At 40.4% G+C, this 27,379-nt stretch overlaps 1 protein-coding gene and 1 long non-coding RNA gene across 2 annotated transcripts in view; one reads left to right on the plus strand and one right to left on the minus strand.

Moving 5' to 3' along the window:
* Positions 1-22,517, minus strand: part of chrna8 (cholinergic receptor, nicotinic, alpha 8) — a 57,210-nt gene extending 34,693 nt beyond the window's left edge. The window contains exons 1-2 of the mRNA XM_074628799.1: positions 22,010-22,517; positions 5,567-5,706 (exon numbers count right to left, since the gene is read on the minus strand). Of these exons, the coding sequence (XP_074484900.1) occupies positions 5,567-5,706; positions 22,010-22,079 (210 nt within the window). The 5' untranslated portion in view covers positions 22,080-22,517. The remainder of the gene's footprint in view (positions 1-5,566; positions 5,707-22,009) is intronic.
* LOC141763953 (uncharacterized) lies at positions 17,890-25,647 on the plus strand. Its single transcript, XR_012593204.1, has 4 exons — positions 17,890-18,448; positions 18,608-18,731; positions 24,058-24,105; positions 25,363-25,647. It is a non-coding gene; the product is annotated as an uncharacterized LOC141763953 (long non-coding RNA).
* The last annotated feature ends 1,732 nt before the right edge of the window (positions 25,648-27,379 follow it).

A 27,379-nucleotide genomic window follows, 5' to 3' on the forward strand; every position in this document is an offset into this window, starting at 1 on the left:
CTTTCAACTTACGATGTCGTGAATACCACAAGAGGGGGGGGCGTTGATGTGACTCTTCTTGCGAACATGTTAAACACGACCCCATTTGAAGGCACCAGTATTCATGTCTCGGCTACACAAAACATGACACTGACACGCTTTCTCCCAGTGGACAGGCGGGTCTATTACACGGTTTACTTTGAGACTGGGCTGCTCTTTGGGAGCCATTGGCAAACGACCTATTCTGTTGTTTAGGTATGAGGACGTGTTGCTCCTAGTGCATAGAATTCCATTTTCTTTTGTCATTATTATTAAGATGTATGGATGAACTTCAAAAGGTGCTTAAACTCTGTGTCATCAATGACAAGCAAAGCAAACACTCTGCTCTTACTTCATGTTTAGCGAAAATCGATTGTCACACAATCGCCGCTCCTCTCTTTCATCCCCGCCTCTTCACCTCCTCCCTAACTCCCTCTGCGCTCCAATCTTATCTGCCCCTGTCCTTTCTGATCCGTCCCTCTTTTAAACAGCCTGCTGAAATAGAACAGCGTCCCATTGTGTGCTTCACAAAGCAACATTTTTTCTGTTCTGTTGGCGTGTGTGTGCGATCAAGCCTGCAATCGTGGAGATTTAGCTTTAGTTTCAAGGTTGCTGTGTTTTTGTTCTTTTTTTATGCCCGACCTCTCTTTTGTGGTGTTTTGTGGGATTTCGCTCAGCTGCAATAGGCTGTATCAGCCCTGTCACACCCACTATGAACACTCTAATCTCCTCATAAATCTGCTCTGATTGGTTTTAGACAGACTGGCAACGGATTGATGGAGTTGCATTCAATGAAAGCTCCTTAGTTGTATTTTATTGTAAGTCATCTGACATCATATTGTTGAGCACAAAAACATGCTGTCATAGATACATGAATTGGAGCTTTATTGTAAATCCCCATGTATATTGTTCCAGAAATGGCTTTTCATCTGTGCTTTATCCCCAGTAGGGAACAATAGGATAACTTCCTACATATTTTCTTTCAAGAGGATCAGTGTTTCAAAAATACTCAATAGACAAACAGTGAAAAAAAGGAATCATGAATCATCTCAAAATCTTCTGTTATGCTTCCAGGCTTCACTTTCGATTTTCATCAATTTCCTTAAAAAGCAGATCTTTAACAGAGCATGGTGGATGAACAGGATGCCCTCCTCGTGTTTTAACGGTTCAACGGTTACGGTTGAATTGCTGCTTCACCACAATAGAGAGTGGATGCAACCCAGCTTGGTTTAGCAAACGCACAATGAGACACAACGCACTCTCTACATTTACTTTCTGTCTCAGGGTTGATACAATCAAACGTGAACATAAGCAGAAAACTGCCAGCTAAATTGTGCAAAGCGGCCTTTATTAAGAGGAATGTTTCTGACCGTGTGAATCTTCGTCAGGAAGACACTTTGATCACCATGCCAACAGCTCTTGACATTTAGTTATTGCAGGTTTCTTTGTTTTTTTCATTCTTTCGCTCTCTCTTTCTAGAAGTATGTGTTACTGTTAATGCTTAACCTTGAAAATTGTGCAGAAAGAGTTAAATCCAGTGGTTTTCAAAGTAAGGTCCGGGGACCCCCAGGGCCCTTGAGAGGTTCCAGGGGGTCCCCAGCAAAAAGGGGAATACTTTATTTTCACTATAATTCCATCCATAAGTAACACAATGACAGAATCTATCACTATTTTGGTCATGAGTTTCATACACTGTCTGTAATATAACATCTAAAAGCAAAAATTGTATCAGAAAGAACAAAATCAAATGGGGGTCCGTGGTGTAATCTGTGTCAGTTTTGGGGTCCTTGACGTGAAAAAGTTTGGGAACCATAACAGTGAATCATATTTTCTAAGACCATCATATTTTGTATGCAAGATCTTAAACCGTAAAGTCAAATAAAAGAAAGTAAAATGTCCAATATTTCACTCTGAATATATTGTGGAGTAGAAATATAAAGTAGCATGGAATAGAATTACTCAACTAAAGTACACATACCTCAAATGTGTACTTAGGTATAGTACATGAGTACATAAATGTACTTCATTACAGAACCTTAGTTTTTTTCTAAGCTACATAAGGCACATGGTGGCCCTTCCGATACTGGACGGTGACCAGTCCTGTGCTCGTCTGTCAGTCTGTCTGTGTATCTGGCATTATTTATGGTGATGAACCAGTCTGTGGGCATTGACCTGCCCCAGTTCCCTCGATAGAGAGTTATACCCAGAACAGATGGAGGAATCAAAGGCCACATTAGACACACACATACACCCACAACCAGCTTTACATTATTTATAACTGCCCAGTAAGCATTAATTCATATGTTCTGTCCAGCTTATCCATTATGTATCGAGTTAGCCAACAATGTTAACAACAACACATAAATAGCAAAAACATACATTATGTCAAATATTCAATAAATGTATGTTTCTTTGTAGATATATGTCTAATGCATGAGGTTGCTTTCCAAACAATACATTTCAGATCACCTTTATGGACAGCTTTATTTTCAGCACAACATATTTATTTGTATCTTTTCAATCTACAACAACCGAATAAAATTTTAATTAAACGGTGCTTCAAAAAAAGCACTAAAGGTTCTCATCGTGTTTGAAAAGCGCCATATGTTCTCTTTGGAGATTGCCTCGCCTCTTGACTGTGTCTCCAGAATACATTAAAACATTGTTTCATATGTGCAAGTTGGAGACTTCTCCATGTTAATAATAGAATGGGAATCCTATATAACAGCCCAGCGTATGGCTATTACCACCATGCAGTTCATGATCATGAGAAGACATACACATCTTGTGACAGGGCTGGCTCAGGGATGTGACGGGGTGTCGGCTTGGGTTTTTTGGATGAGTGCTCTGCTTGTGTGGTGGGGCTAACAGGCAAGAGGTTATGTGTGGGTTTGGAGAGAGGTGCATGAGATGGGGAACAGGGGGAAACACATAACGAAGCACAGGGCGAACACAGAAGGAACAAAACTACATGAAATGAAATGTGACAGATGAGAAGAGGGTTTGACATGAAAAAGAGTGAAGAGCGACAGAGAAAGGGAGGATTGTGGCTACAATTCTGTGTGTTTCTGGGTATTTATATGTGTGTGGTTGTGGGTGTGAAATGTAGGACAGAACTGATATTTTGAACAAAGCTTTTCTAAATGTTATACATGAAAATGAAGAAGAGAAAACATTGGTATGGTGTTTGGGTTTGGAAGGAGTACAGAAAGAGTTTGTTGGAATAGTTGGACATTTTGAGAACTACACATATTCGCAGTCCTCGCAGAGGGTTAAGGCCTTTCCACACCGGGGACGAAATGAAAAAACAAAACAAAAATACAGAATATTCTTTGATAATTTTCCGCATTCAAACCTTTCACGCCAAGGCTGACATGGATATATGCGTTCTGTGCATTCCACTGAAAATTTAAGTTTTGCACCATCACACAATCATCGATTAATTTTTTCGTTATTTTTTGAGATGGGACGATCTGATTAAATATTAGTATTGGGTTCTGAAATGACGTATTTCACGTATCGGATATCGGACTGAGGATACCAAACCACCTATATACCTGTATGTAATAATGATGGAGAATGTCCCTCCTGCCTTGTTTCGGCTGCAAAGAGGCTACTTAGCTACGCTAGCGTCTTTAGCACGAATGTCGAGTGGCTGCTCCAAGCCCAGAACAGGAGATAAACATGATAAACGGGAGCAAAGTCACTATTTTATTGGTTGGCTTGTTTTTATCAGCATCCGAAATCAAAAAAACCTGTACTGCAAAATACGAAAGTCTCAGATTCAGTGTGGACAGGTTAATAGAGTTAGATGGGTTTCGAATTTTGAAATTGACTCATGTATTATTCACGTTTGGTCTGAAAAGACCTTTAGAGGAGAACATTGATGCCACCCTCATATCTGTATGGTAATTATAACACTACAGCAGCAGCCAGTTAGCTAAGTTTAACTGAAAGACTGGAAACAGCTAATCTGGTTCTGTCCAGAGGTAAAAAAAAAAGAAACTCCTACCAGCTCTTCTCACTAAATAACAAATCTAATTTGAATCTGTAAAAAAACCAAAGAGTTATGCCCTCCACTATTTCTTGGCTGGGTGCAATGACAATACATTCTCACTCCCAACTTGTCAAATACCGCCGCTTGGTCAGTGCCCCTCGGCATCGGAAACCGATTCACGGGGTACCCCTGTTGCGTTACTTTTGGACGGACCAGGGACAGCGTGTCAATATACGCTCATTACATGAATAGTGTCCTTTCAAAATAAACTTCCGTTCAATAGCAGTTAGGTTTAGGCAACGCAACCACTTAGGTAGGGTTAGGAGACGGTCGTGGTTGACGTTAATTTCACTGACTAGCGACTCACGTGACTCACGGAGGTGACGATACTAACAACTCACATGACTAACCCAACCAACACCCCTCCTGCCCGCCCTGAACAGACTCGCATGCTAATAATCCGACTAGCGAATAACGCTGCAGTTGGGTTTACATTGGAGTTAGTTGAAAGCCTGGTTTGTCACATACTGTTGCTAAAGGGTGCCTCCGTGTGTCGGTAGCTGATGCCAGGGGGCGCTTACCCAAAGGCGGTATTTGACGAGTTGGGAGTGAGAACTGGTTAGCAATGACTTCTGTCTAAAGCTGTGTTCAGACAGAAAGTGAAGCAAATTTTCATCTTGTGTCATTTGCCCGAATTTGACTGCTGAACCGTTTGCACAGTTCATGTTGATTCAACCCAAACAACCAATGTAACAGTAATGGTCACAGGGAGGTTGCCAGGCAACCAGCAGAGGCTTCAGGGAGTCATTGTACCAAGATATATTCGAGTACTTACTCTTCAGTCTTTCTACAAAGCTAAGCTAACTGGCTGCTGCTGTAGGCTTATGTTTAACGGACAGATATGGAAGTGGTGTTGATATTCTCATCTAACTCTCAGCAGGAAGGAAATTATGCCCATTTCCTAAAATGTTGAACTATTCCCTCAGGAGACTCATGAAAATAGTTGTGATCAGAATGGGGGAAAAAAAGCTCAAAGAGGGAGGAAGATTGTGGAGCAGCTTGGAAGAGAAAGGGGCAAAATGTGCAAGGGCATATCTCAACACTGAGATTGAATTTTCTTTTGGAATGAATGAAAGCACTGAGGGCCTGTGGTGCCACAAAATGAAAAAGGACCGAAGGGTGAAACAAAGAAGTTGCTCTTTCAAAGACGAACAGTCTCACTTGGTTGGTTGCTACCACTGGTGGAATAACAGTTTTTTAAGTTCAGAGGAAGATGTGTGTGCAGTGAGCACAAGGTGTATGCATTAGCATGCACCACAGTCCCTGTGGATAAATCAGGTGGAATACCTTTAACACAAACAAAACAAAAAATCCTGAAAAACATCCAATATGCAAAAGGTTTGAGAAAGTGTTGAACTTAACTTTCTCTTACTCACTTTCTATGTTGATTTCAAATTGAATTCCACACACATCCTCATTTTTTTCCCATCTGTCTTCAGACATACTCGCTACCTTAGTCTTGCCAAAACACACACAGGAAAACACACTCACCACGTCGATGATTTGTAGCAGTGTGAGGCCCAGTTCCACAACGATGGGCGCTGAGTCGTTTTGGACGGGTCTTTCCAGGCGATTGTAGTTTACCATCAGGTCGCGGTACAGCTTCCTCTGGTACACACCGCCATGACAACCTGGAGTGAAAACAGGATGGACAATGAAAATGGCAGAAGAATAAAGGATAGAGGGAGAGGAAAAGCATCAGTGAGACAGACGATAGAGAGGAAGGAGTAAAAGGGAAGAGAAACAGGTGAGAGAGGAGAAAATGGAAGAATGACATGGTAAGTATAAAAAGAGAAATAGGAGCTATGGTGGAAGGAACTGACACTCCACTGTTTACGTCTTTAACAGAGACTCACTCAACCCAGTAGTTTAATCAAACACACCCACACTTATTAACGCCTGTAATCTAATCAACTCTATTATTGCAATTATTTCCAACATTGTTCATGCGGCGCCAAATCCCCGAAGAAACCCTGATTAAGTCACGATATGCTCAAAGTAATGAGTCAACCCAGTGAATTTAAAGTGTGTTGACTGCATGTGCTTTCTTTTTGTCTCCATTAGGCCTCATCAAGAGATTCACACTGAACGACGCAGCGTCCATCTTTTAACAGGAGGGAATATTGCAGCACAGTCCCCGATGCAAGAGAAAACCCAGTCAGTCGTGAAGGTAGCATGTCTTCTCTTTGGCACCACACTGCTAGCATTGTTTCCCTTTCACCAATGCTTCTGTAAACAAAAGTACCATTTTGAGTCCACATCATCAATCTCCCGACGCACGATCCTGAAACATTTTGGTATTGTATTTTTATGATTTCAAAGCCCAAATATATATCCCTAAATCCTAGTCATTTCATTTAGGGGTCCTATATTAGCTTCATTAAAACTAGGCTATTCCTCCTGGGTATCCACATATGCACACCATTAATAGACAACATCAAATCACATTGCAAGTCACCATATCATCAAACCTGCCTTCAACTGGTGTGTTGACCCAAATGCCACAATTTCAGTATTTAACATTCATAAGCAGTATATAAACTAGGGCTGTCAATCGATAAATAATAAATGCATGATTGTCCATAGTTAATTGCGATTAATCTCAAATTAATCACACATTTTTAATCTGTTTGTTAATCTGGGAGATGTGTTAACTAATCTTATCAACATGGGAGTGGTCAAATATGCTTGCTTCATGCAAATGTATGTATATATTTATTATTGTAAATCAATTAACAACACAAAACAATGACAAATATTGTCCAGAAACCCTCACAGGTACTACATTTAGCATAAAAAATATGCTCAAATCATAACAAGGCAAACTGCAGCCCAACAGGCAACAACAGCTGTCAGTGTGTCAGTGTGCTGACTTGACTATGACTTCCCCTAAACTGCATGTGATTATCATAAAGTGGGCATGTCTGTAAAGAGGAGATTCGTGGGTACCCATTTCATTCATCAGAGGTCAAGGGACCCCGGTGAAAATGGCCATGCCAGTTTTTCCTCGCCAAAATTGAGTGTAACTTTGGAGTGTTTTTTAGCCTCTTTTGCAACAAGCTAGTGTAATAGATACCTTAGGTTTTCTAGTTTCATGATGCCAGTATCTTCACTCTAACTTTAAAACTGAGCCCTCTACAACCTAAAAATCGTATTGTGTTAAAGAAATAAGTGGCGTTGAAACTAATTTGCGTTAACGTGTTATTATCGCATTAACTTTGACAGCCTTAATATAAACATTAAATACATGGTTTATAACACACTATAATGTAGTTGTTAGCACTCCCCCTGTGGGCTCCCATAAGTGGAGGCTGGTAAAGTTTTAATAATGTAAAATATAGATAAGTTATGATTGTTGAAAAAAAACTGTACATTCGTAAACACTTAAAATCCCCTTGTGTCTGCTTACAGCTGTAGTGTGTTATAAACAGTTAATGAAATGTTTCAATATTGCTTATACTTGCTAAATGGGGGGTTCAAGGTTGCCACCAGCACAGCATTTAAAATACTTCCAGACTCCCTCATCCTTCACTGTCTCATCTCAGCCTGAACTGAAAAGGTCTCGGCCTGCATCTCCCCGGTGACCCTTGTCCAAATTAGATGTTGTCTCAACATATTGCAGCAATTACTGAGTGACAGACAAAGCGCGAGTGCACCCACAGTGACCGAGTGGATGACTATTTAGCTAATGAGGCAAAAATAAACAAAGACAGCTCTCTGTGTGTGAGGGTGTTGGCGAGTGTCAGATGGGGCACCCCTAAATCTTGGCGTGACGGGGAATCTGCATAATGGGTGAGAGCGGCAGCCAGCAAAAGTGTCGAGAGTCGATGGAGTGAAGCGTGCCGAGCCAAAACAAGCTGAACAGAGTTGGGCTTAGCAGTGAAGAGCCCTGTCAAGGAGCCACTGTAAGAAAAAAAACACATCACCACATGGGAGGCAACTTGGGATACACTGTAGATAATCTATTATAGAACATTTAATTAAGTCAATCCCCCAATTCCTACCTGAGAGTTTCCTAATACTGGATGTATCGCTTTTCTACAATGATTTTTCTTATCCTCTAGGTAGCAGCACTCCATGGAAAACACTCTGTACCTCCTTCCCATGAGACAGGAGATGGCACAGTCTAGTACAGTATGTTCTGAACAATTTGTTTGCTATGGTCCAAGCAGAGAGACGCATAGTGCTACTTTCTGAAGAAGGTCATTCTCATCAGTTATTATCTTGTCTGTCACCTTTTAAATCATTTCTGAAACTTATCTTTTTAAGAAAGTTTTTTATTAATGCTGGCACATTTTATTTCCAACATGTCTCATCAGTTGTATTATTGTTTGTTTTTTTATCTAATAATGTTGGGTATTTTTTCAATTTTATTTTTGTATAATTATAATTGTCTAATTTGATTTGCCATGTTGAAGTCCTGAAACGTTTCAGTCTCAACGATGTAAAGCACTTTGTAACTTTAATTTAAAAACTGCTGCTTTATAAATAAAGTGTATTATTATTATTATTATTATTACAGGAAGACGGAAAACATCTTTTAAACCTCCGTAGGCAGATGGAGCTACAGGTACAGTACACTGCACTAGATACATACAGCATGTTGTTACTTAGTTGTGATGACTTATTCCAGTGTGTCCTCAGGCAGTGTGTCTGGGCTGTGGTTTGCATCTGGGCTGCTTGTTTATCCCTACAGTGTCCCATATGCAATGCTTCATGTCAGTAGTTCAGTAGTTATGTAACATCGCTCTTACTTACAACTCTCTCTGTTTGCCTCCTTTTTTAATAAGTGCTGTGATTAATTGCGAATGAATCGCACATTTTTTATCTCTTCGAAATATACTTTAAAGGGAGGTTTGTCAAGTATTTATTACTCTTATTAAAATGGGAGTGGGAAAATATGCCTGCTCTATGCAAATGTATGTACATGTATATATTTATTATTGGAAATCAATAAACAAAACAATGACAACTATTGTCCAGAAACCCTCACAGGTACTGCATTTAGCATAAAAAATATGCTCAAATCATAACATGGCAAATTCAAGCCCAACAGGCAACAACAGCTGTCAGTGTGTCAGTGTGCTGACTTGACTATGACTTGCCCCAAACTGCATGTGATTATCATAAAGTGGCTATGGCTGTAAAGGGGAGACTCGTGGGTACCCATAGAACCCTTTTCATTCACATATGTTGAGGTCAGAGGTCAAGGGACCCCTTTGAAAATGGCCATGCCAGTTTTTCCTCGCCAAAACTTAGCGTACGTTTGGAGCGTTATTTAGCCTCCTTCCCAACAGTAGTCACTGTCGCATTAATGCATTAAAGAAACATGATGTGGAGTTTAAACACATTTGCGTTAACGTGTTATTATCGCTTTAACTTTGACAGCCCTAGTTTACTGGGTCAATCACTGTCATGTAAAACATTTTGTATTACCTTGTTGTTGAAAGGCACTATACAAAATAAACTCACCTCGCCCCACTGGTTTGGATGGATGGATGAATGGACTGACGATTAAATCAGTGGTTCCCAACCTGGGGTCCGGGCCCCCTTTAGGGGGGCGCCAAAGATCACAGCTAGTGCGCCAGGATTTATCTGCTCTGAGGTTGTCAAAATTAGATTTGCACATGTATAACTAAAATCATAATAACACACTTACTGGATAATTTATACAAAAGTCTGTATATAAAACTACTTAGTGCTAGTTAGTAGGCCACATTCTGTTTCAACCCAGTATTTCTGCAGTTGCAGATAATAATAATAAGCTTTTCTTAGATAGGGGGTCGAGGAAAATAGGTTGGGAACCACTGGATTAAATGATTCATTGAAATGAATGAAGGAAAAGTTCAGCCTCAAAGCTTCTGTTCTCATGAAAGAAAAAGCGCTGTTACAAGATTGTTGTGAGGGATAAGAACAGATTGCTCAACATTTACTAGCCCAGTGTACTGTACTTGCCCTACACTGCGACCCGTCACGTTAAAGGAGGTCACAAGGGTTTTAAGGAAGACCGGATTACTGTCTCATTATGTTGTGTTGAGGGCAACTACCACAGTGTACAGAATGTAAACAGGAAAAAAAGTCACTCTGTCTGCCCTCTTCGTCTCCTACTTCCACACCTCCTCTCCCTTGAGTCTTTTGACATGTGTGCAGCAGAACCTAATTGATCAATCAATAAACAAAATTCTCCACTCCTACTTACTCACAATTTATGGATTCTCACATTTCACTGATATACTCACTTTTCCATGTTTGTTAAGCTCTGATTCATCTTTATCTGTTTCCTACCTCTTTAGACTGTTTCTTGTGCTGCTGTAATGTGAAATTCTCCCCCTCGGGATCCATAAACTCTTATTTCATCTTATCTAAATTGTTCTAAAGGAGGATGCTTAAAAGGCGGTGGTTGTCAAGAGAATCTGTGTAACCGGGACTGTGCTGAAAATTAACATAATGCTCACAGCACCATTATAAAAAATTGGAAAATGAATACAACACGCTGTTTTGGTCCAGTGAGGGCAGTGATTGGTAAGTCCCATTACTGCAATGTGGGGCTGTAACTAACAATGATCTTTATTATCGATTAATCTGACCATTATTTTCTCAATTAATAATTTTGTCTATAAAACATCAGACAGTGAAAAATGTCCAAGTGCTCAATGTGTTTTCATCAAATGTGTAGTTTTATCCATCTAACAGTCAAAAATCCAACAATAATCAATTTTCTAAAAGATCTTCCCATACAACTAAACTGCATTCTCAATTAAGTTTCAAGGGAAACGTAATTTCTCCTGGATTACGGTTGCGGTTTTAAACAGTTTTAAGCACGTGGTTAACGATGTAAATTGAAACAAAACAAAAAATGCATCAACACACTTCGCTAGGTTTAGGCAACAAAACTACAGACAGTTAAATCGCCAGCAGGCAGAATATTTTTGGCATCAATGGGCAAAAAATTGTATAATAACCTTTCAGCATATTGTAATTCAAGTGTTCTGAGAGATAACTAGACTTCTGCACCTCCTCATGGCTCTGTTTTCAGCCTTTAGAATATCTAGCCCGTGACAGGAGACTTTGGCCAATCACAGGTCATTTCAGAGAGAGAGCGTTCCTATTGACTGTTCATTCAATGGAGGAAGCTGTCAATCACTCGCGAACTCCGATCTAACGGTCAAACTAGGCAGCGCTGGAGCTGCTCAGAGACGGCAAGGCTCCAGCTCGCCTCTGATTGGTTGTTTTCATCCGGTCTGTGAAATCTTGCAGATGCCATTAGGAGCACCGGCGGACACAGAGGCACATGATTTTTTCAGATAACCTGTCTCATGCACTACTGTCAAGATACAGTGACCGTTTTATAAAAATAACTTTTTTTTATCAAATTTGCTCCATTTTTACCCACTGCAGCTTTAAGTTTAGAAAAAAAAACATCATGGTTTGGCTTAAAAGGACTATAAGTGAACGTTGAGTTATAGTTTCACACGGGACACAAACAATGTTCTCCGGGGGGAAATGTCCTATGTTTGTTTGACCCATCCACCAGCCCTACAACCCTCCCGCCCGTAGTGGATTTTCTCGCTACTCATTTTTATTCCACTAAAGTTTCATTAACTCGTTATACTACGTCCTCTTCTCTGTGCTTCGCTCTTAGTACTACGCCACTTGCTGGGGCCTTCCTTGGACTTATTGTGATATGTCAAAGACAAACTTAATCCATGACCAAATACATTTCCCTTCGAACGTATTAAGTATGCAGATTAGTTGTATGGGAACATCATTTTTAGGAGACAGGGCTACAGCAGAAATATCATAAACAAGAATAGAACCATCGCACCATTTTGCTTGAAAAATTACTGAAATGGTTAATGGAATATACAAAATGGTTGGCATAAAATGTTCAAATGTTGCAACTAATCAGTTAATCAACTAATTGTTGTAGCTCTACTGCAATAGAGAAAAAAAGAACACAGTTGTATTTTTCGGTCACATTCAGCAACACATTTCAAAGCCGCCAAGTTTCGTAAGGCAAAGATGCGCACCAAGTGCATTATTTTGTAATTTTGAATGAAGCTGGTGCTTGTGGGCTGAAGTGCATTTCAATTGAAAATGTCTGTAAATGTCTCTAGCCTGCGCGAGAGAATGTGATGTAATGTAGCACAAGAGATAAGGTACGGTCACATTACACTTCTGTCCTGCACATTTTTACTCTCCCGTTCTCCCGTTCTCCCATTCTTCCCAGACTCCCATTCACTTCAACTGAAACACGTACGATGGATGAATAAAAGCATGCATTTCCTGTTTAGATGCAATCCTCAGGCCACCTTTGACATACTTGCAGTTAAGAGTTCACCTTTTCTTCAATTTTGCCTTGAAACACTGATGCACTGTGGAAATGAAGAAGTTATCAATATAGTGCCATCACTTAGTTTTGTACAATAGTGCACCACCAGGCTACCGGCTGTAGCATCACTGATCACAGAGAGTAGTTGCTCTGCTCAGTATGTATACAATGTTGAACCGTGACATCATATCCTTTTTCGGGCAGAAAGTTAATGTGACCAGTGGCGTGAAAATTGAAGGTGCAACTGGTGCAGCGCACCAAACCAAAGTTCAGCTCAAAGCGGCGCGCCATGCTCACCACGTCACTCGCGGCCAGGAAATTCCAATAAGAAAGGACATGGTTCTTAAGCAGTGTTGTTAATGACTTTGTGGAGCACAAGACCTGTAGGATAAACTTCTAATTTGTGAGTACTGGTTTCTTTTTGTTATTATGGAGTGGTATCCGGGATTTTAATCTATAGCACTGTAATTGTTACGTCTCATATCTTGGGAAATGTGCACCTACTGTAATCTGTGTCTGTGATAACATTTGGCTGCTGAGTTCACAGCAGGCTGTTAAATTAGCGTTTATAAATTTGGCACTTTGGCTGCTGTCCGTGGTGCTGATCTAAGGTTGGTTTGCAGTATGGGAGTTGCATGGTGAGCCTCTCCATGGTGGCATAGCATTTGTCTGTTTAACAATTGTTTGGAGTGGTCGTGCGTGTATGTGCACACAAGCGTGCGCTTGTGTTGGGGGCAAGGGCCCAAGAGAAAAAAATTTGCACCGGGGCCAATCACAATTATGTTATGCTGCTGAATATGACCCTACCTATAGACACTACCTGGACATCCATCCATTTTCAATGGGAGGTGGTATCATCTCTGTTTTTCCTGCAATAAAGCCTCATTGTCCTAATATTCAATTGGCCCTGAGAGCTTCCCTCTGACGTACAGAACTCCTGTCCAAGTCTCCCACGGCCAAACCGTACTTCCACTTCTATCCTCTCTTGCATCTACCAGATTGCAACTGTTGTTCTTTCAATTTTCAGCAATAAACCCAGCCATCACATATTTGCTCCATGATCCAGAACCTCAATAGATACACAGAACATACGGATACAGACAGAGCCCTAACATAGCCTGAAGGCATCCATCAATTTCAAATGGCTACCATATCTCTCTCTCATTAGACACCTCTCATAGTTCCATTTCAGAGCCCATCGGGGCTCTCAATCGATCCTCAATCATTAAAGCTCAGTTGTATTGTACATAAATAAAAAGAAAGTCTTTTATTGCTTGGATTCTGCAGCAGTAGACACACAGGCAATTCATTTTATGAATCGTTCACCCTTGAAAGGACTCGCTGCTTTCAAAATCATTTTCACAGACTTGGTGTCCATGGTGTGCTCATTGTTGCTGTCACAAACGATGGCACTCACGGGCGCAACAAATCATTGAGACAAAATCTGCCACAGATTTAACTTGAAGTATTCTCAGGTATAAATCCAAATCTCACATGGAACAGTTCAGTGAAATTCAAAAATGCCATTTTTGCTTTGGGGATCTATTTGGCTGAATACAATTTGGGAATCTTCATACAATTTTATCACAACAATCTCAACGCATGCTCTTGAAGGGGTAGCAATTGACTATGCCACTTCCATAAAGGTGGTGGACTTGTGAGGGACATAAACAAAAAGAATGGACAAAATCGATAGGTAGATGAGTCAAGGGCAGGATATCTTGACTTTTAGTCCAATGGGTCAGGCTCCAAAAACAGAGGATCTACTATGGCTGTCAACTGATTCAAATATTTATTTGCATTAATAGCATGACTGTCCATAGTTAATCGTGATTAATCACAAATTAATCACACATTTTTTATCTGTTCAAAATGTACCTTAAAGGGAGATTTGTTAAGTATTTAATACTCGTATCAAACATGTCTGTAAAAGGGAGACTCATGGGTACTCATAGAACCCATTTTCATTCAGTTATCTTGAGGTCAGAGGTCAAGGAACCCCTTTGAAAATTGAGTGTATGTTTGGAGCGTTATGTAGCCTCCTTCCAGACAAGCTAATATGACATGATATGGTTGGTACCAATAGATTCCTTGGGTGTTCTAGTTTCATATGATGTAAGTATCTTCACTCTAGCTTTAAAACTGAGCCCGCTACATCCTAAAAATTGCAAGTTGTGTTAATGCATTAAAGAAATTAGTGGCGTTAAAACAGATTTGCGTCAACGCGTTATCGCGTTAAATTTGACAGCCATAGATCCTACATTTCCAACAATGCAACTGGATACCGTCTTTTTATTAGGCCCAAATACATGTCTTTCAAAGTCCTCCAGCTTGCAACACAGACTTTCTAGATGTTTCATGACATCATCAGGGTTATGTCCTCCAGAGCCTCATGAGATATTAATCAACGGTGCTCCTTTTAATGAAAGTTTCATTTTCAAAGTAAACTAAAAACGACAGCTCAACAAAAAACATCTGTGTATCTCTAAGTACCTCTGCTCTTCCTCCTTCTACTCAGCTATGCAATGTGATATTTATATCTGGATATATATTTAACTTATACATACATTTTTTGATACACAGAGACACATAAAGTGTGTTTATTAGTTAATTTCATGGTGTCTCAATTTCTGAAGGAATGACTTATTTAATCAATGATGTGCTCATATGGAGTGTGCATTCCCTATAGGCGAAAGGCAATTTGTGTGTTTTTCAAAGTGTAAACATCAACACATCGACAAGTTAATGATGTCACCTGCCATTAGTAGAACCATGGAACCAGTAAATGCTACAGCACTAAGACACTGAGAAAAACACTGACATGCAACCAATATTAAATAAGTGTATGAACTATTTTTGTTTGGCTGACAACAGTATACACATACAATGCATGATCCCAAGTCATAAAATGCAGCCGATTAGACTGTTGTCAGGCTATTAAATAGGTGTTATCAGTTGCTATTAGCCCCATAGATGTGGGTAAATAGGGGCCTACTACACCACACTAGTAAGTTTTATCATCTATTCACATGGTAGATCACCGAAAGAAGGTATAAAAGAACACGCCAGCGACCTCTAGCGACCATAGTAATTCTGACAGGAGCAGAAGTGGAAGTCAGACGTTGTAGTTTACAGTATACAAAACAAAGGCTTTTCATCCAGGAGACCGGAGTTCAAATCCTGATTGAAAGCAACAATGTGTAGCTGTCTTTGTGTTCTTGGTTATTTTAACCCAAAACACAATGTTTTGCCTTTAGGTTGACAGTTTTTTTTTTGCCTAAACCTACAGAAGTTGTAGTTTTGTTGCATAAACCTAAAGAAGCCTTTGTGTTTGTGTTCAAAACGTGACGTTTCATTCCGTTTTACATGTTAGAATGTGTTGCTTTTAAGTTTCACTTTCACTTTGACATCGTAGTAGGCCTAGTAGGCCCCTGATGACCCACATCTATGGTTATCATGACTGATAACGCCTATTTAATGGCCTGCTAACAGTCAAATCGGGTGCAACTTGTAACATGGAATACCTATAGCTTCTCTGCAGGAAAACTATACAAAAGTTTACAACCCTAAGCAAAAGCTGAATCTGGGCTTTTCCCATTTAAGTGTGCACTATAGGCTATTGGAGCTTTCAAGGGACAGAGTGCAACCCCTAACAGCTTGATGCTTGCAGCAATATTAACTTCACACTAAGAGGAACATTAGTAGGACAATGCCAAAGAAGAATCAATGTTTAATGTCCCCAAGAGGCAGTTTGGTTTCCAGATAATAGTCAAAATGAATAGCACATGAAGAACAATACTGCAAATACACAATGAATGAAAAACATATAATACACAATGGTCATTCTCACCATGACCATTGCAGTGAACGCTATGGAAACGAGAGACAACCCTCTGTCAATATTTACAGGTAACTAGATGACAACTTGTTTAAAAGACCAGTAGCTGTTGGGATAAAGCACCAAACCCCTGAGGCAGTTTTCCTTTTATGCTGGTTGTAATGTGCAGTTGCATTATGCAGTGCATTTCACAGTACCTTTAACATGATGTCATAGCTTCTGCATATCTGCATGTTGGCTTATGTATAATTAAATTTTCCTTGACGGATGTTTCTATTGTTTTTCACATTAATGTTTCTGTTTCAAACAATGTGTTCTTCATAATATCACATTAGATGTGTTATTATAGTGTTTATCTTGAATGTTTCTGCTTTCAACATAGTACCAGTAAGCTACTGTTAGGGTCTTTGCTGCAATCTGATGAAGGAATTTACCGGAAACTAGATACCATTCAACTCAAGAACATGACAACACTTACAAGGACTATGCCACCACACAGACAGATTAAATATTGATAATATATCAGGCAGTCTGAACATTGAGGAGACTCTGCCAAGTTTAAAATCGAATCACATTAAAGCAGCTGATTCACAGATATCTGTATAAAGTCAATACAGAATCTGAAAACAAGAATATTAAACAAGGTCACTTTGTTAGCTTGTGGAAATATGTTTCAAGGCGTATTTCCTCTGACCTAAGAGTACACACAAACTAGGGCAGTTCCTAACGACTAATTCCCTTGACATTTAACCCAAAGTTTAAACTTAGACTAGTCAAGTCGTCTAAACGTAAGAAAACTGAGCACAATTTAATCTATAACGTTAAACATTGTCTGAAAAAATACGAGTATATAGTAAAAGCCAATTGAAATTGTTAATCACATGTCTCAATAACCAAATCATGTTTTAAATGCCGCTGAAATCAATATGTCCCCAGTGTCCGCTCAAGTCGCCCTGTTAGGAATGTGCCTCATGAACCCAGTGTGCGGTGTAATATTTGATGAGACGGCACTATGGTCCAAGAAGAGTCATGGTTCGGCATCGCTTATACCATTAGTGTCTTAGCGTGCAAGTTTGATTCATTGAGCTAGCTGGTGTTGGCCCACTTCGTTAGTTCATAGAACGCTAGGTCGCTAGCTTTAGTCTGTACCATACTGTACATTCCAGCCAGCTAGCTAGCTGGAAAGCTAGTTTCAGTGTGCTGCTGGCCAATCCAGGAGGTAACCAGACTGACTGCTGAAACCATAGACTGTATATAAAGAGCGACTGCATAACAGCTCCCCAAAAGTGAAGCCAAAACATCTTGATTGCCCCCTGGTGGCTGGCTGCAGTATAGGTCATAAAGCCCGCCTCCTCCATGATAGCGGATGAGACATGAGCCGAACTAAAAAGTCAAAGTACACGTCAAATAAATTTTTCCCAAAGATAGTTTCTGTCATTCTAGCAATTTGTATCACGCTGATGAACGTTCAAGTGTTTGTCTTTCTGATAGTTTGTTTTTAATTAGTTATTTGATGCCATAAAAAGGGGGTGAGACGTCATGGTTGACAGCTGTGATTCTCTCTCGCTAACAAGCTGTGGCCGTGCTGACATCAATGATGTTGAGAGTACAAGAATAATATAAATACACACAAGAACATAATTAACTAGTTAACAAGAAGCAATCAGCCAGGCAACAATAGAACACTGTTAAAAACAGTTACAGCCAAGAGCGGAATAGTTTGTAATCGTGGATGTAAAATCACCTATACGTACAATTGTGTTAAGTTTTAATGTGTTTTGTAAACTGTTCAAAGATTACAAGAAGCAGTTTCCCCAAATTCAGTGTTTGCACATGGGACTTCAAGCTTTAGCCAATCACTTGAAAACCAATGCCTATCACATCTTACTGTTAGAGAGGCCCACCCAACCTTTTCATACAAGATGCAATAATGAGTAGAATAACTGTCACCGGTAATAAATCTTAGGACGGAGTGATAAACTGAATCTAACGGTTCGAGAGCGGAAACAGAGGCGTGTCTATATATAACGTCACCATAATCCATGACAAACAAGAAAACGGTCTTAATTATCCACTTCCTACTGAACATAGGAAAATAAACCCTGTTTCTGTACAAATATATATTTTTTTCTTGTTGTAGCTTTCTGAAAAGTGTGCCAATGTGAAATTGCAATGCAAGTTTTGGGTCCAGCCAGATACCAAGGTATTTCTACTCCGGGGCCCTGTCAATATTAAGTCCATTCAGAGTGGTAATATGCAAACCATTGTCCTCCATATCTCTGGCTCGAGAGAATAACATGTATTTAGTCTTCTTTGCACTCCAAACTCATTTCTCTCTCTCTCTCTCTCTCTCTCTGTACAGTGGGAGGAAGTGGAGACACGTCGTCCATCTTTATATACAGTCTATGGCTGAAACCCAGACGCTATTTCGGAAAGAGGAGGTGGTGGCAGGCGGGGGCCAGAAAAAAGCAACGGATTAGAAGTGGGTACGTGACATTTTTGCTTCACATTTATCAAAAAGTTCCATGTATGCTGTGGTGCAGCATTATTTGTTTTAAAAGAAGTTTTCTTGAACCTGTTAGCACACATCCAGCAGACACAGAAAAACATTATCATTCATTTGAAGTCATGTTTCTGGCCACCTGAAAAATGAAACTCCAATTCACTCCCCTTTTAACTCTCTTTTGGTCTCCACCAACTCCTGAGGGAAATATCTGACTTTAGAAGCAAAATGTTCCTCTATGTTCACCAGCCAGACGCTAACTTTGTCTGCCCATTTGGTGCTGAGGAGATAGTTTGTAGTGGGGTTATCAGAGCTTTTTTGCTGATGTGAGACTGAACCAAAACAGTAAAGATGCGGGCCCAAAACAAAAAAATGAGCTGAAAGGCACTAAAATGCTCAGTAGAGCAAAGGGGAACTGAAAAGTGGAGCGTTAATAATTTGTAAGTTCACACTCCATAGTTGTTTTTTCCATTATTAATATAAAAATACTGATTAGTGCACATTGAGTCCAATAATTTCATGCAAAAACTCAACCAACTCTTTTAATCTCCACCCTCTAACACTTTCTATAGGAGCTTGATTAAGGACAACAGAAAAGGCCAAAAAGCATATTAAAATCAATAAGCCAAATTGTCATAGGGGTAATTGAGGCTTTTGAATAGTCAAATACAACTAATCATCAACCACAGAGAAGTCTTTTGTCTGAGTCACCCTGAATGCAGACCCATGAGTCATTCAATTCCAGTTTCATTTACATGCATTTACATTCGGTGATATATTTACCGTCTTCTGAGCAGATGTTTTCAACGAGGGTCATTCCTAATTAACTGCATAACCAAAAAATGCTTTTCCTCGTTTGAAACTGGGACACACATTTCACAGAATTTCTGGAGAGCAATTACACCCACGTTGGAGCAGTGACAACAACAAGAAATAGAGGAAGTTTTAAGATCATCTTCCTCCCACTTTAATGGTGTACAGTGAAGTCCAGTGTTTCCTATTTTAATCCAGAGTAAGGACTCTCATTAGCAACCACTTTTAAAAACATCTGTGACAAGCCAACTACAGATTTGGATAATCACATGTTCAGTGAGCAGCGGCGAGGCTTTATCCAGACTACATTTGAAACACTGAGAAGCTAATTGGAGGGACAGAGGGTGGACATAATAATATAAACAGATAATTATGTGAGCATCAGGGAATACGTCACCTTGCACTTAGGGAAGGGATTAAGTCCTCCTTGTATTGTTGTCCTAGAAAATGTCTAGTGGGACACCATATCACTCCTCAAGAAAGAAAGCCTTCACTTGAGGGATAAAAGAATTAGAAATATATTTGGTACTTTTATTTGCACTCCAGACTAGGGCTGTCAATGGATTGAAATATTTATTAATCGCATGATTGTCCATAATTAATCGTGATTAATCACAAATTAATTGCACATTTTTATCTGTTCAAAATGTACCTTAAAGGGAGATTTGTCAAGTATTCAATACTCTTATCAACATGGGAGTGAGCAAAAATGCTTGCTTTATGCAAACATATGTATATATCTATCATTGGAAATCAATTAACAACACAAAACAATGACAAATATTGTCCAGAAACCCTCACAGGTACTGCATTTAGCATAAAAATATGCTCAAATCATAACATGGCAAACTGCAGCCCAACAGGCAACAACAGCTGTCAGTGTGTCAGTGTGCTGACTTGACTATGACTTGACCCAAACTGCATGTGATTATCATAAAGTGGGCATGTCTGTAAAGGGGAGACTCGTGGGTACCCATAGAACCCATTTTCATTCACATATCTTGAGGTCAGAGGTCAAGGGACCCCTTTGAAAATTGCCAGTTTTTCCTCGCCAAAATCTAGCTTAAGTTTGGAGCGTTATTTAGCCTCCTTTGCGACAAGCTAGTATGGCATGGTTTGTAACAATGGATTCCTTACGTTTTCATATGATAGTAGTATCTTCACTCTAGCTTTAAAACTGAGCCCGCTACAACCAAAAAAATCGCAAGTTGCATTAATGCGTTAAAGAAATTAGTGGCGTTAAAATTAATTTGCGTTAATGCATTATTATCACGTTAACTTTGACAGCCATACTCCAGACATTTTCATAGTTTCAAAAGATGTTTACTCATGGTGATTGGGGATCTTATGAGGAACATCTGATCAAACTGCTCTCGAATGTATTTAGCAATGGGACACCACCATGTTGTAATAGGAACAACTAAACCTGCTCAATTACATGACCATGCAGAGCACCTGTTTCCTGAGTTACTTCAAGGTAAAGTCACCTTTAACTTAATGTTAGTGTCCAGCCTGTATGCTATTGTATTTTCTAACACCATGCAACCTGTTGGGAGAATTTTGAGGGCACAAGAGGATGCAGAGCCTCCTTACACCCTCACCTGTGTGCAGGGTGGAGCTTTTAGGTGTTTAAGTGTATAAGGAAACAGGCCGTATCTCTGTTTCAAGATCTTCTCTGTTCCTCTTCTTAAGTCAGACAGAGCAAAGGCACCAAAAAGTATTATTACCATCAGTAAAACATGATTGCTTTTTTTTTAGACCTACAGAATAGGTCTAGAATGTAAAGCAGGGATTCAAACATATTACAGAGAATTAACCTCAACAGAGGGTCCTCTAGCACTGCTCCAAATGTAGTCACGCACCTAACAATCCTTTATAGCTGCAGATTACACTGAAGGGATGAGCTGCCCCAATGGGCTCCAGTGCATCATCGCCTGGGACGCCCTCCTCCTTATTCTGGGCCAGATGTTGACCAGGCCATTAAAGAAGACTCACTAGCTTGCAAATTTAGTAATACAGCAGTTTATTAAAGATTTTCAGCAGCATTTATCACAAACTGTTGTTGTAATGTATTGGAGGTGAGATTCTTTGAGCTCTCCTTTAAATTGCCTTTCTGACTGAATATTATCATCTATATATTTCTTAAGAAAGCATGTCTATCAGAAAGGATCTATTGTACTCTCCAGAGCATGCCTAGTTGACAGTTGTGGATACAGATGCCATGCCTTTAACGCCAGATGTGCAATGAAAAGAGCCGAACTAAGCCGAAGTGTGTCTCAACTGCAGCTCTCATCTTTCTGACAAATATTTTTTGGAAATGACGCTCAAATGACAAAAATATAAAAGAAAAAAAGGTGCCTGGCTGCATCTTTTTTTTTTCTTTCGGTCTCTGTGTCCTTTGGCAGACAGAAAAGAAATCACAGACTAAAGGCTCCATCAGTGACCCACCTTGACAGCAGAATGTCGCCCACAGGTAAACTCCAATCAATACAGATCCAGTACACTTCCGAGGCTCCATGGCAGCGGCGGAGCACAACTCCTCTCTGTAGCCCGCTGGGGATGTCAAAGTTGGAGGGAGCGCACAGCTTTGTCAGACTGCTGGTGGTACTGCTCTCTCTATCTCTCTCTCTCTCTCTCTCTCTCTCTCTCTCTCTCTCTCTATTACACCCGATGTCTGTCTCCTAGTGCTCGAGTCGACTGTCACCCTCAAAAGTCACTTTGCATTCCGCTCCTTCCTCATCCTCTCTGCGCTCAGCTGTATTTTTAAATCAAACATCTCCAGCTTGTCCTCTGCGTGTTTCCCGTCGTATCCGTGCGTGATGATGATGACAGCCACCTGTCCGCTGGCTGGCTGGCTGGCTGGCTGGCTGCTCCTGCGCAATGCCTTCAGCTTCGTCAAGGTTTGTCCCCTCCAGGCATTTGGGGACTCGTCCTCATCTGCTTTATGGGTGATGATGATGACACGCACGAAGGACTCCCCAACACAAAGGGCGACATGATCCCGCCCCCCTTTGACTTTGGAAAACTTTTTTTTTTTTTACTCCTGCAAATGTTTAATAGAGAAAAACATGTTTATTGGATGTTATTATCTCTATTGTTTTTGCTCAATAGTGCACTTAATCACCTGGATTTTGGTGGCATCTAGTTTTTTTTGTTTTTTTGGGAGCAGGGAACTGAAAACTCTACAGTATGCCATATCACATGAACATATACTCTTAGTTTGGTAAACCTGCAGTAGGCAGAATGTTTGTGGCATCATTTGGCATCACCTTTCAGCATATTATAATTCAAGTGTTCTGAGTGATAACTAGACCTCTGCACCTCCTCATGGCTCTGTTTTCAGGCTTTAAAAAATCCACTCGACTTTGGCCAATCACAGATCAGTTCAGAGAGAGAGAGCGTTCCTATTGGTTGTTCATTCAATGGAGGCAGCTGTCAATCACTTGTGAACTCCGGTCAAACTAGGCAGCGCTGATCAAATATGAATCAATATTCTGTTACTGTAATGCCTATTTCTCACCTCAAATGTTTTCAGAAACATAAGATAAGATAAGATATTCCTTTATTAGTCCCGCAGTGGGGAAATTTGCATATTGTAGTGTACTGTTTAGCTGTGAAATGAGAAAGTTTGTTCCGGCTGGTGGTGCTTGGTATTTCCTCAACAGATCTCAACATGGTTCCCAGGTCACAAACTTTCTCATTTTACAGCTAAACAGTACTGTACAAGATGTTTCTGAAAACATTTGAAATGAGAAATGGGCATTACAGTAACAGAAAATTGATTCATATTTGATCAGCGCTGCCTAGTTTGACCGTTTCATTGGAGTTCACGAGTGATTGACAGCTGCTCAGAGACAGCAAGGCTCCAGCTCGGCTCTGACTGGTTGTTTTCCTCCGGTCTGGGAAATCTTGCAGATGCCGTTAGGAGCACCGGAGGACACCGGAGGACACCGGAGGACACCGGAGAACACAGAGGCACATGATTTTTTTCAGATTACCTGTCTCATGCACTACTGTCAGGATACAGTGACCGTTTTATAAAAATAACTTTTTTTAATCATATTTGCTCCATTTCTACCCACTGCTGCTTTAAGTTAGTTTTGACAGTGAATTATGAATGAGTCTTCTTGATATTTGCATGACCAATGGGTGTTAATGCATTGTTGTCGAGTACTTTGCTAAACTATGCCTCTGTTTTTCAGTATATTTTACTATGTCTAAAATTATTGAAATTGTGTATATAACATTACTGTAGCTAATTATTTCATGGAATATGCTGCCTGGAGAATGCCGCTTTTCAAACCCCTGGAGGGTTTTTACGCAACTCTCCTTCACATACCCTTGCAAATTATATATTGTATCTTTTTAATTTTTTATATGTGTAAATAGAGAAACAAACAAACAAACAAACATGATCTCCTTTCCAACCTAAAATATGAATAGCCTACAGTGATCATCTGTCATTGCCTCATCAGTGTCGTCTTTTCCTCCCACAGGTGGAAAAGATGAGTCTGATGCAACTGAGCAACAATAAAGAACGTCAGGTATGAGCCTGAAAAGGGAGTAAATTCCCCTCTCTTTATTTTTCACTGTGGGATCTTCCTACTTCAAACTGTTCTCAGTCTCCTTTAGCAGCCTTGTCCTCTTTTGCAACTAGTGTCAGACACTTTTACCCAGCACACTCCTTTCTCACTGTCCGGTTTTTTCCTCGTAATGGCATTCCTCCCCCTCCCTCTTTTTATTGTGCTCTCCTCCCACCAGTCTCCATAATCTATACCTTCTCCCTCATTCATTTCAATGAAAACTGCTCACTCAGCATGGGCAAATGCTTCTCTAGACTGCTAATAAGGTGCCCATGACTCATGTGCATTAATGTCTTTCTCTGGCCAAGTTGCATGTTGTACATGACACGAGAACAGATACTATCATTTGGATTTTTGAAAGCCATAAATCTCAGCATGTGGCAAAGAAACAAAGTTGATCCCAGTCCATCTGCATATCATCATTTTGTTCAGCCTGGTTTCCCTCTTGAATTGGGGGCTTAGTCTAAAAAATCTTTGCTTTTTTTGCACCCCGATTTCTTTCTAATTTGTTACATATGCTGCTTTTTCCTAGTTAAATTAAACACCTTGGGATTCTGCAAGGACATCATGCCATTTTGAGTTACAAGCATTCCCGCGAAGCAGCGGTGCCTACGATGAATTAAGTCAGATAAATAAATTCATGTTAGCATGCCCCACTGAACTCATCTTTAATCAGCGTGGCAGCTGTCCCGTTTGGTGGATTTTGTTACATGTGGCCAGTTGTTAAAGCATATTGCATCACGTAATTACCACCAACGAGACAGCCTGAGCTTCAGCGTGGTGCTGTCCGTATACGCAGGGAAATGTCTTCAGGGCAGCACGCTTTACACCGCCATGATGTGAGATGGGAGTGTTTGTGTGTGTGTGCAGGTGTGTGTGTGGGAGTCAGTGTGCGGCCTCATTAGCTGGTATGGAGATGCGTCAAGTTGTTGGTTGGTGTGATGCACCGATGATCTGTTAGCTTGCTCATAATGCCACCCCTGTCATCATCGCATCATCGTCTTATAATGTTCTTCTCTCGCCTTCTGGCTTCCTCTTAGTCGCCCATTCACTGACTCCCACTTCCTCTTGTTTTCTCATACCCTCCACCCATCTGCCATACCCACTCATTCATTGTTGATCTTCCTGTCCGTCCTCCTCCTCCTCCTCCTCCTTCTCCTCAACCTTCCATCCCTCTGTTTCCTCTCTTCCACTTCTCTGTTCTGTACTAACTTGCAGTTCTGCCAGCGAGCATCACATGCAGTGATGTCCTCAGACCATTACGAGAGCGCTCGCAGCGCTTCTTTAGCACTCACTATCTATCACTCTCCCTCTCCCACTCCCGTCAGCCTCAGTGTGTACCCCTCGCCCCCTCTCCTCCCCTTGTCTTTCTGTCTCCCTCTGGCTCCAGCCTGGACACAGTGTTGTACATGTATGTGGACTGCCATCAGCTCACATTAAATAAATGTCCTTTTGGCTGAGCCTGCAGGGATTGGAGTTGGTACTGTGTGTGTGTGTCGTGAATGCTTGGGTGTATGTTCGTTTTTATGTGCCTTTTTATGTGTGCACCTGTTTATTTACAGTGCAGTCATGTATACTGTATGGGTTTTGTCTCTTGTAGTTCAACTGAAAGAGCCCCCCCCCCCCCCCCCCCCCTCTTATATATTAACATATACAGTACATAGGACATAGTAGCCGCGAGCCCATTCCATAAATATAATAAGTATGATCATCAAGCATGGATGGACATGTAGTTTCTGCTGAGGCTGATGCCATCGTATACTGTATGTCTCAGCATACTTCACCATGTTAAATTAAAATGTGCTGTACGTGTATAGGAAGAGACATTACTTGAATGCAGCTTCTGCCTAAGAGCATTTGAGAGGAAAAGACAGTTATCACCTGAATCTGCAGCTCCCCTAGGCTTTACAGAGGTTTATAGCGAGTTACAGCTCATTGTTTAGCTGTCCGGCACTCGCCCACACCACTCTAGGTTTTCGGCCGAAAGCAGGTAGCTGTTCTCGGTGAAAAAGTTCTAAAAACCCACTAATGGTGAAGCATTTAGAGGCCAAAGAGCCATATATTTCCCTTAGGAGTTGGTGGAGACCAAAAACAGAGCCAAAAGAGAGTCAATATCTTTGTAACGTATAACTCATAGTCAAAATTACATTAATTCTGTGCACCTTACTGCAGTTTGCACACTAGTATGCATGTATTCACTTAAAAGGGCACACTTTTTTACTCTTATGTAAGCGTTTGTGTTTGGCATTTGTTTTTGCACTATTCTTTGTATTGTTTGGTTTGTTTGTGTTCTATCGTATCTAAGTATCTACAGTAAATTGGACTTTGCTAACAAGTTTGCCATATCCCCCCAAAAAATATTGCAGATTTAAGAAAAACTTTGAAGTGAGAAACAATACTCACAGTAACAGTCCTCAGCCATCAGGATTACAGGAGAGGTCGCTGTTGTCTTCCTTTATTCCTTCTTTCGGTGATCGACTATGTGAATCGCTGATAAAACCTAGTAGTGGGTGTAGCAGGGCCCTACTGATCCACATCTATGAGGCTTATAATGAATGATAACACCCATTTAATGGCCTGATAACAGTCTAACCGGCTCACCATTATGCACCTGGTAAATTTAAGCAACATTAGCATTCATTTGGAGTTGTGTCTCTGGCCAAACAACTAATGTAAGTTCAACTCCTGAGGGAAATATCCTTGCTCTTTAGCAGCTAAATGCTTCATCATCTAGTTGCTACCTTCGTCTGTCTGCTATTTGGTGCTGGGCAGGTAGCATACATTGTGTTTATCAGTTTCTCCTCTGAGAACAGCTGCCTGCTGCAGCTGGAAATGTGGTTGATGAGAGCGGTGAGAGTGAACTGGAACAATAAAGTTAGCTTACCGTAAAGCTAAATTTACATGAGCTAACTTTACTTTTTCTAAAAGCCAAAAGAACGAGCTGAAAGATGCTGAAATGCTCTGTAGGGCTGAGAGGAACTACAGAGCTGGGTGATGATTTCTTTACGACACTTCATTTTTTTCTTCTTTTTTTGAATATAAATTGATTACTGTGCCTTTTAAATACAGAAATGCATCTTTAAAATCCACCCTGCTCAATTCATGAATGCAAACCTTTACCATATCATCCACAGATACATTTATTAACACAGGAGTACAAGCAGTGTTGCCATGTCTTAAAATCCATAACCATTAAAGGGGCTCTATGTAAGAATCAGAAATTGCTTGTTGACAG

Source organism: Sebastes fasciatus, chromosome 3, assembly GCF_043250625.1.
Source record: "Sebastes fasciatus isolate fSebFas1 chromosome 3, fSebFas1.pri, whole genome shotgun sequence".
Lineage (NCBI taxonomy): Eukaryota > Metazoa > Chordata > Actinopteri > Perciformes > Sebastidae > Sebastes > Sebastes fasciatus.